We start from the raw sequence: 11,165 nt of genomic DNA on the forward strand, positions 1-11,165 counted from the left end.
AGGAGGACCCTGTGTTGCCAAAGGGCAGGGGACCTACCTCACAAGAAAGGTTTTGGAAGGGCAGCAAAGATGGGGATATCCTACTCTAATTGCTGTGAAATGGAGAGCTAAGAGGGTGTTTGGAATGACTGGGTCCAGGCCACCTTGGTCAAAAGTATAAACTTTTCCATGATCAAGAGCCAACTTGCTCACTAACAACCAAGTTTATCCTGCAAAGGCCTTGGTTGGGAAAAAAAACAGGTAACCTCTTGGAGGTATTTTTTTTTTCTTGCCCACATTCTGGAATTTGCAGAGATGGTCTCATCAAACAGACCTGCTGCTCCTGCGTATACATCTTGTGCCCCAAAACTGAACATAAGAACCATGACACATAAACAGCCATATCATAATCCAAGCAGATAAGTTGATAATGATTGCTCTGGAGGTGTTGCCAGTTTTCAAGCAATTGCTAGTGAAATGGGTTGACTTTTGATAAATAGCCCTACTAACTCACGTTAGCTGTTTCCAATACTGGAGGAAATACATTCAGAGACAATTCATTGACGGCACTAGAATATCTGTGATTATTCCTTGGAGTCCACCAATTTTTTTCTGCAGACATTCAGAAACAGGAGTATCTGAATTTTTGAGGACTTTGGCCAATAGATCACATTCTTTATTTAGCATTTCTGTTTGCAATGATGAATTCCTTTTGACTTTTCCCTCTTCCATACCTCGTCCTAAAACCTATAGGGGTGCTGGAGCACCAGCTATTTACATTTTAGCTCAGATCCACTTGTCTCTGTACAATGGAAACTGTATATTTTGCACATTGACTGTTTTTAACTTATAAGGCTAGATTGCTGTCTCTACCTGGACCTCTGTGGCTGAACTGAAGCCTCTCCCATTTTATCCCTATTCCCTTTCCTTCTATTCTGAGGGAGCAAAGAATGTTGGAATACATTACAAGGGCTACTGATTTGTAGTAACCATCAAAGCACTTTGCTCAGATCCCCTAATATGATGTGTACATATTTCTACTCTTTTTGAGATATTTGCACTAGCTATACCAGCTTCGTTGTTTAAGAAATGCCATAATTAAGGTCCGTGAAGCCATGCATTCAGGATTTCTTCGGGCTCTGCTTTGTATTGCTCTCCTCTTTTATTTATGACCAGCTGAACTACATTGCAGTTGGGCATTCATTTTTTCCTTTTTGTTGGAAAGTTGGAAAAGGCAGGAGGGAGGCTATAAACCTATTCAGTCCACAGATCCTCTTCTCACAAAACTCTCTCTCTACCAGTGTCTCAATAAATGTTCCACTTTGTCTTCCAAATGGGTAACCTGCTACCCATCTAGATATCCTGCTGGAGAAGGCCAGCTCCGTTGTGTTTCTCAGTCGCGTTTCTCCGCCACCATGTCCAGGGAAACAAAAGTTTGTGGGACTAAAAAAAAAAAGTTCAATCAGACCTTCCAACTTCTCACAAAAAAAAAAAAAATCTCACGAAGTTGGAAGGTCTAATTGAACTTTTTTTTTTTTTTTTTAGTCCCACAAACTTATGTTTCCCTGCATGCAGCAGCCGAGAAACACGATGGAGAAATACAACGGAGCTGGAAATCAGGTTAGTGAAGAAATGCTTGGGGGAAGTGAGGGCATCTGAGCGGTGGTGCAACAAGCTCTCCAGCTCCGCAGTGGCAGAGAAATGCAACACAGCTGGAAAGCAGATGGCAAGGCAAACCCTCCAAGGGCACCAGGCACCAAAACGGGCCCGTCTCTCTCCAGCAGCTGCCCAGGCCCACTGGAGGGAAGGCTGGCATCAACTGAAACACGGCAGCGTTCTGGCTCTGGCGGGGAAAGGGCAGCTGGCATGGCGCTGCATGCAGGATGCCTGCTCGCTTCAGCACCCTCCCTGACCCTCCGGGGCTCCGCCGGTGCTTTGGCCCTGGGCTGCTGCCTCCCTGCTCTTGGGCAGGCTGGGCCAGGAAGGTGGCCCCCTGTTCCGCCCAGAGGAGTGTCAGCCTGGCCGCTACCGCCCAGCACAGCAACCCCAGGGCTGCAGGGGCTGGCCTGGCACAGGAAGGGCACCTGCGCCCCCCCCACCTGAACTCTCTCATACCTTTAGTTGGTCTCCCCCACACTCCGAGGTTGGCCCAATCGCCACCACGCTTCGAAGCTCTGCGTCTCCACCCCACGCACTGACCATGCTCTGCTGTTTGCACCAAATGTCGCCCCGCCCCCCACACGCTCGCCACCTGCTGTATGTAAGAGATCCCCCAAGAATAAAACCTAATGGGTCTTTGGGTCCAAAAAAAAAATAACAGCCGCCTTATTTTTGGGGAAACACGGTAACTGGCAAAACCAAGTAAGCAAGAGCAACATGGATTTCAGGAATATATCTTTCATGTTGTTCTGTGGGAGGATACAGAATCTTGAAATCTGTTAGGGTTGAGTCTCTGAAAATCTTTTCCCACATCTGGACATGTTGCCTCTTCTCAGATAAACCAAATCCTTGTCCCCTGCTTCTATGCAATCTCTCACACCAACCAGTTGCATTTGAGAGAATCACAGCCATGAATGGGAGGGTAACCGACCTAGTCCACTGTCACTTTTTAAGAACTGCTGTTGCCTTTTCCAATCTGATGTCCTTCGGAAATGTTAATTACGGTTCTCCTCATTTCCAGCAAAATATGTTGAAGAAAGCTGCAATGGTGGATACACTAAATGTTCATAATTTCACTCATAAAAGACCTCCTATGACTTTCAGAATTTGAGTCATATCCTTGAAAGACTAGCATCTGAGTGTCTGCCATGATTGTAGCAGTACTAGAAGTAGGTTGATGCAGGTGGGAGAGGAAGGCACCGCAAGAAGTGAACGCTCAAAAATGGGAAAGGGTTTATGCTTTTGTTAGACTATAGTGCTACTTTAGTTTTAGTTACATGCAAGAGGTAATCAGATGGGGAATCGGCACTTCCGTTTGAGAAAAGTACCTCATTCAGTAGATAGAAAGAACCCCTTGCAAGTAAGGCAGGATTCTTAGTTCCTCTTGGAAGGTCTTATAAGACGCTCCTTCAAATGAGGTGCCAAGGACAGTGGATGCTGAATTTTGCCCCACTATAGAGCTTTCAGTGGGATGTTTGCTACAGTCCATTTGCCTATAAGAGAGTGAATTTTGATCATGTATATGAGCTTGCCATTCTGTAAGATCTACCTTACTTGGTTATTAAATGTATGAATGAGAAACCAGGATAGCAACAGCACCTCTAAACTTATATACCACCCCATAATGCTTTACAGCACTCTCTCTAATGTCAGCATATTGGCCCCAACAATCTGAGTTTTTTTTTACCAACCTCTGAAGGATGGAAGGCTGAGTCAACCTCGAGCTGTGGGCAGAATTAGCCTGCAATACTGCTTTCTACCCATTGCGCCACTAGGCTGAGGATGATACAAGGAGATTTCTCCAGGGAGAAAGAAAGGTGAAGAATAGAGAAAGATGCAATGCCTTGCACAATAGGATCATGTCCTTTCTAAGCTCCTTTCATCTGGGAAATGTTAACATTTTCATTGGAAATACTGTACATTTATGAGTTTATTAAAATAAGGGTAGGATCCTACACCCATTTATTTAGCATTAATATCATGAACTAAATAAAACTTACTTCTGAATGGGCAAGTCCAACATTGTATTTGCTTTGGTGTATTGATTCGGTAGGTAGGATAGGCAAGAGTTGGCATGTCAGAATATTATTTTGGGGTATTTGGGCTAGTAGCTCTGGCCACTCCTGCATCCATTTTACAGGAAAGAGTAAGGACAAGGGGCAGGATTGTCAAGTTCCAACTTGGAAGTGCCTTTTGTACCTTTCTTGTTTTTCTACCAGTGGTTCTTTTTGCTACATATCCACATGTCTTAAGTGTTTTTTATGATGCACCCGGTCAGCCCAAATAATGGGAAGAAGAAATCTCAGAAGGGTGTAGCTGGCTGATGAGAGCTAAGGAGCTTGAAATAGCTATACCAGCTTCCCTTTAACTCTTTGTTAGCAATCCAAATTTAACACATATCCACATACCTATATTTTGTCCCCTTCCAGCTGGCTGTAGGGAAGAAGGTTCTCAGTTGTCTTGTAGAGAATGTAAAAGAAGATTATGGAGAAAGCAAAGCTGCCATTGTCTCATCTCCCCATCCTCTTCAGCTATATGTATATTCAAAAGAAAGGAGAATCTCTGGTTTGCACGAAATACTTATATGTGACATATTGCAAGATGTGGGCAGGGACACATCTGGAGAATTCAGGAATGGAAGCAACAGGCCTGATAAGGTGTCCTCAAATGCTTTCCTGCCAGTAGTTGTACCCAAAATGTAGAAGCAGCAACCAACGTGCATGGCTTTAAATGATTGATGATCTTCCCATAACATCTCACTTATGATATTTGTCAGGATTTTCAGGTTAGAAATGTAATTTCTTTATAAATACTGTTTGCTTGGTGAAAAAAATGGGAAAGAGATACTCTGGTCCTATCTTATATAAGGGTTTTCCAGAGGCATTGGTCACTGAGGAAAACAGGGTCTTTAATTAAACAAAGGTCTTTCATTTGATCCTTGAGGTTATCTTCTTAATGCTAAAAAAAAGTTGTACTATAACTTTTGAACTTCTGACTGAAAATCTACTGACCTTTTGAGATGCCAATTGGACTAAGTAACAGGAAGCTCACTTGATAAATCGGATGACCTCCAATTTAAATTTTCCCTACAGAAACTAGATATCTTGCCCGAATCTAATTCCAGTGAGAGATTGCTATATGTTTGCCGCTGCTCCTGATGCATTTTGTGTTAAATTTTCAAAGAAAAAAATAAAACACATTTTTCCAAACTTTGTTTCTTAGCATGGTATCTGGGAAATGAATTTAGAAGTAACATAAAAACATCAGAGAAGCCATAATACTTCATTTTGCCACTGTTTTCTAACATAGGCTTAACATAACTATTATTTTGAAAAATGAAAAACAGAATAAAATATACTCAATAGGGGAGCATGCAATCATGAGGGTTTCAGGATTCACAGAAAAATGGCTCCATGTAGCCCATAATCCACAGCTGTTTTAGAAGGTAATTGTTACTGCAATAAAATAACTAAAGATGGAGTACATTTGTGGAAAGCATTATTAAAGTTCATACCATGCAGAGTATCATATCCTGCTGAAAAGGAGTCAACGGAAGTACGCAAAATGTCAGTAACTCAGTAATCTTTTAGAGTGTTGACAGTTGTCCACCAATAGACTTTCAATTTTCAAAAAGATCTTTGATAAAGTCTCTCACCAAAGATACTTGAGCAAAATTAAAGGTCATGGGAATTATTTTATAAATTGAAAACCGGTTGAAGAACGGAAAGCAGAGTAGAAATGATTGCATATTTAATGGCATGTAAACAGTAGGATGCATCAAAAGTCCAATTTTGGTTTTGTGCCTTCAAGTGAGTCTGTTGTGGCTGATGATGATCACATGGACTAGTGGTCCCTGCAGTATTATTGGCAAGATTTTTGAAGTGTTTTTCCCTTCTCCCTTAGGCTAAAAGAGAGTGACTGGCCCAAGGTCACTCAGGTGATTTTTGTGCCAAAGGCAGAATTAGAACTTATGATCTTCAAATAACTTGGCTAATACTGAACTGGCCCTCAAAGATCTACATTAGGATGAATGTATTTTAACTAGGGATGAAAGCACTGAGATGAATGCTGAAAAACATTTGCTAATGACACACAGTAATTTTAGAATGGTAAGAAAACATTAAACATGTTCACAGAAAGTGAATGTATATTAAAATGGTATATAGTAGCAAGTATGAAATGATGCATATTGGGGCAAAGATTATAATCACACATGCTGATCTCATTTGACAATGACCAATTAGTAATGGGTTTTTATATTTAGTTGGCTTTTCACATCATACTAAATCAGGTATGTCAAACTCGTGACGTCACGTGACGTATCGGGACTTTTTTCCCATTGCTGGCAATGGGGTGGGCGCGGTTTTGGCGTGACGCATCTGGTCCGTGAGCTCGCAGTTTGACATGCCTGTACTAGATTATCACCGATTATCTGATTATCAGATTATTCTCAAAAAATAATTATTGTGAAAGATTGTGGGAATTGCCCCTCACAATTACATTTGTACTATCCAAAATCATATATATCCAACACTCTACCCTTAATACAATGCAGCTATATGTTATGTGGCTTAGAAGAATGCTAGAACACAGAAACCTATTTCTATTCCTATCTCTGTGTGGGAAGAAATTCTCTTGAGTTACAGTCTAGAGAAGCTCAGACCATAATATTAGTAGTTACACAGGGTTATGCCTTGTATCCAGGTTGTCTTTGACTTAACGACCATTAATTTAGTCACCGTTTAAAGTTACAATTGGAGTGAAAAAAAGAACTTATGACTGATTTTCAAACTTATGACCATTGCAGCATCCTCATAGTCACACAATAAAAATTCAGGTGCTCGGCAACTGACAGCTACTGTCCCAGCTTATGTGATCACCATTTGTAACCTTTTCCAGTTGGCTTCTGGCAAGCAAAGTCAATGGGGGAAGCCAGATTTGCTTAACAGCAAGACAATTCACCGAACTGCAGTGCTTTGCTTAACAATTGTGGCAAAAAGGTTGTAAAACGGGGCGCAACTCACATAACTGTCTTGCTTAGGAACAAAAATTTGGTTGTGAATTGAGGCCTACTTGTACCCTGAGAAACATGGCTTATTTTAGAGGAAAATCTTAAAAGCACACTATTCCCATTCAGCAATATATAACATGGGATAACTATGCTAATTTTAAGTACAGCTAAACTTCAAAGGTGAATCAGTGAAAATATTCTGCCTTCATTTTTTAAATAAATAACTCAAGGTGGCAGACATCATAATATGCCTTTCTCCTATTTTCTCTGCACCGTCTCACCTGTAAGGTGAGTTGGGCTGATTGGGTGACTGGCCAAAGTCACCCAGCCGGCTTCCATGCCTAAAGCAGGACTGGAGCACACATTTTCCTGCTTTCTAGCCTGGTGCCTTTAATCATTTTAGAGTCTAAAATTTAGACCAAACTTTCAAACAGCTTGCCTTCAGAAATCACTGGAGGTTTTTAAGAAGAGACTGGACAGTCACTTTCTGAGATGGTATAGGTTCTCCTGCTTGAGCAGGGGGGCTGGACTAGAAGACCTCCAAGGTCCCTTCCAGCTCTATTCTGATTCATTTCAAAAGCCTTTAAGTCTCTATTTACCTATTCAGTTCTCTTTCGAAATGTTACACAAATGAGCGCGCAGATGCAACCGCAGCATTTTATCCTAAGTCAGCTCGACTCCCAGTGACTTCGTGCACCTTATGTGCCTGGCTGTAACTGGCACCCTTTCGATCTTTTCGCAAAAGGTAAGTAAGTCTGGAGTTGGACCAAAGGCCGTTCTCCTCGAGGTACCTTTTGGAGTAGTAGGGGTGGGGGAACAGAGACTCATTCGCCAAAGTTTCCACGAGGAGCCCTGGCTTTCGCTCTGCCATGACTTTTCAGCTTCGCCGCCTCCCAAGAAGCTCAAACAGCAACCTCCGCGGTCTACGGGCATCGCTCCTAAGAAGCGCCTCCTCCCCTTCCCTGCTTCAGTTTTCGAAGGGAGCGGGAACGTGCTTCCTGTGATGCCTTTGGCCGAATGGCATGCCAATCGCAAGATGCCTCACAACCTCACTGAGTTCTCCGCCAATGGGTTTAGATCTCCGGGAAAATAAAGCGGAAGTGTACGTTCTGCTGCCTTCACTCGATGGTTGGATACATCATGATTGGCTGAGCGTTTTCCTCGCTGTATTGAAAGGACGCAACGCACGTTTCAGTTCTCCAGCGGTCCCTTCGCAGTTGGTGGTGAGGAGTCTTTTAAGAGTTGCCGAACAGGAGTGGTCAGCTTTTCCATCAATCCCGTCCTTCAACCTTCAGTCGGCGAGCGGAATTCCCGCCCCAACCGCAATATAGACTGGAACTGCCGATTGGTTGACTCCATTTGATAGCAATGACGTATTCGCGGGTTTTCCAATTGGAGACTCGGGATTGAACTATCATCCTACTCCGATAGGTTCATCATGGACCACTCATTCCGTCTCTATCAATTTCCAATTGGTATAGATCCTGCAAAGTGCCTCCTTCCTCTTTACAATTCGAGTAGCCTTCTGACACTCAAACTGTAGATCCCGCCTCTCGTCGCTTCTGATAGATCGGGCGTCTAATCCGCCTGCTTCTCTTTATATTCAGTGGCTTTTCTTCGCTGTCGCTCATCTCGATCTTGCGGGTGACTGGCTTTTACGGGAGGCGGGGATAATGGCGTGAAGTTCCGCCTTCTGTGCTCCCGGCGTGCAGTGCGGGCGGGCGTGTGAAGGGGGGTAGAGTGTTCGGCCTGGTTCCCGCGTTGAGCCCTCGTTGCCGCCGCGTTCATTTCTGCCGCCATGTCGGACTATAGCACCGGCGGTCCTCCGCCACCTTCCGCTGGGCCGCCGGGCGCGGGTGGAGGAACCGGAGCTGCCGGGCCTCCAAATCAAGCCGGAGGAGGCAGCGCTGTCGGAACTGGACAGGCTGGGGGAGCGGCGGGTCCAGGACCCGGCGGGATCCGTAAGGACGCTTTCGCCGATGCTGTTCAGCGCGCCCGGCAGGTGAGGAGCTGAAGTGGATGGGAAGCGGAGACCCGATCGTGTGGGGGGAGGAGGAGGAGGAGGGCAGTTGAGGGCAAAGGAGCACTGCATCCCTCCCCGGCTGCCCTGGAAAAGGCCTTGTGCTGTATGGATGCTGGAGATCGGCCGCTCTGTGGGCCGTAGGCTGAGGTAGTCGACTCCTCTGAGGTGACAGAGTTCTGGACTGTGCCACTTAACACGCCGCGGAAAGGGGGGGAAGTGGCAGAAAGCAAAGAGCCTCGGGTGAGGAGTTAGTTTCTTCCTGAGGGAAGGTTACTTTAGGAAGTGGGAACCCGGCGCACGTGGGTCAGTTCTGACTTGAGAAACCAAGCCGGGAAATAGGAATAGAGAAAGCTTGTAAAAAGGTTTGTATTTCCCTCAGGTTAAAGTGAGGAGGTAACCGTCTTAATTTTTTATTTTTTTTATTTGCCAATCGAAAGCTAACACAGTAGTCCGCAAGTACCTCCTGATCTTTATTTCATGAAGGGTGGTTCTTGGGCTGTTTAGGCTAAATGGGGGATACATATGGGCAGTACCCATAAGTACTCACCTGGCAGAAGACACCAGTATTTTAAACTGCTTTTTGGTATTGGACCAATACCATTGGATTTTTAATATGTTAGAGCATTCTTAACATAACATATCCAGATGTCATAGTTCACTTTTAATGCTTTGGATCGCCCTTTAAAAATATCCGCTGTGTGCCCTGGAATTGTAATTTAGTACAGTACATGTTTGCCTGATGTATCCCATGTGTGCGTTAGAAAGACATTGGAGAATGTTATCCATTGGAAAGCAGAAGAATTGAAAAATTATTTGGATTTTTTTTTTTAAAAAAATGAGTAAATTAGGGAGAATTGCTTTAGTTTCAAGTTTGCCCGTTATGTCCTAATGGTCTCTTTGCGTCATGTGCTTTTTGCACAGAACAATAAAATATGCAATCTTGATTACAGTTATACAATCCATTTTGCTAACTTTGAATTTCATAGCCTATCTTCAAGAAAGAAGGGTGGAGAAGTGTCTCAGTGCACGCCCTATATATATATATACACACACACACACACACACACACATATGCAGGATTGAAGATAAGAAATTATATGAAGATTTTTGATGAATCAAATATTTGTGCCTTTTTTTGCTTCCTATAGGAGTGAAGGCAGTTGGAAACTTGTGATTTAATTGAATTATTTGATTTTTCATCCAAGTACAGCAAAGCTGCCTCAAATCAACATCTTAATTTGCTGAATTTGGATGCAATACAAACTAGCAGTTAAGACTTCTAATTTTCTATTTTTCACAAATAATATATTATTGCTTCTGTTGCTCTTGTAATAGTCTTTTATTTGTACATTTCTATCATTGAACTATTTTTTTTTCTTAGCACACATTTGCAAGTAGAAAAGCTAGCACACTCGGGAAGATGCTATGTTGACTTTTTGTGTCTTGTTTATTGCATTGGGAAGATTGGGTGGTTTTTCATTTTATTTACCCAATTTTTTTTAGCTTATTGGTGGAACATTGAAAAAGATAATTTCCACATGTAGCCTGAACTAAATCAGTTTATATTTTTATCTTAGGGCTCCACATGTTTTTATCTTGTTCTGGTGCATCTATAGATCAACTAGCTTTTTAAGGCAAAGGAAAAAAAACTGATGTTTTAAGGAAAATAGAAAGGAAACATAATGATTTTATAGAAACTGATTTATTTAAAACCAGTTTCATTCTTGAAATACCTATATGCTGAGGTTTCTTCTATTGTTGTATTAAGAGGTTTTTCTGTACAATGACTTTTGAATCAAAATTCCCATCCTGGGGAATATTGTTACTAAACTGTTTGCTGTGCTGCTTGTTCTAAGAAGAAAGGAGAGGGACATTGTGAAGTATTTGAAGAATTATTTTATCCATTCATTTATCCATTCAATTTCTATAGCCACCCATCTCAACCAATGAATTTGTACATCTTACAATTCCCAAAGTATAAAAACATCCAAAATAATTTTCTTGGCTGCTGTATGTATTTAATCAGTTAACAGTAAAGCCAAGAAACAGGATCTATAGCATATTCAGAGCCCCTGGCTCAGGTATACAGCCAAGTTTTTAAAGCCTTATTAAAGACCAGCAGGGTTGGGGCTATTTTTGGGGGGAGGGATATTATTATTATTATTATTATTATTATTATTATTATTATTATTATTATTATTATTTATTGAATTTATATCCCGCCCTTCTCCTTGCGGACTCAGGGCGGCTGACAATCAGTTAAAAAATACACCAATAACAATTACAAAATTAAGATTAGTTAAAAAGAAATATTTAAATGTTGTCTAATTAAAATATGATTAAAAACCCCTCTAAAAATTGCCCTAGGCCAGTCCCGCTTGTTGGAATAGCCATGTCTTGAGGGCGCGGCGGAAGGAAGGGAGATCAGGGATCACCCTGATCTCTGGGGGCAGCTCATTCCAGAGGGTGGGAGCTCCCACAGAGAAGGCCCTC

General features: G+C 42.4%; 1 protein-coding gene across 1 annotated transcript in view; it reads left to right on the forward strand.

The window, feature by feature from the left end:
• The first annotated feature begins 8,447 nt into the window (after positions 1-8,447).
• Positions 8,448-11,165, forward strand: part of KHSRP (KH-type splicing regulatory protein) — a 38,282-nt gene continuing 35,564 nt past the window's right edge. The window contains exons 1-2 of the mRNA XM_029286469.1: positions 8,448-8,558; positions 8,616-8,651. Coding sequence (XP_029142302.1) covers positions 8,448-8,558; positions 8,616-8,651 — 147 coding nt within the window. The remainder of the gene's footprint in view (positions 8,559-8,615; positions 8,652-11,165) is intronic.

The sequence above is a fragment of the Protobothrops mucrosquamatus genome, unplaced genomic scaffold (genome assembly GCF_001527695.2).
Source record: "Protobothrops mucrosquamatus isolate PMUCROS unplaced genomic scaffold, P.Mucros_1.0 scaffold_215, whole genome shotgun sequence".
Classification (NCBI taxonomy): Eukaryota; Metazoa; Chordata; class Lepidosauria; order Squamata; family Viperidae; genus Protobothrops; species Protobothrops mucrosquamatus.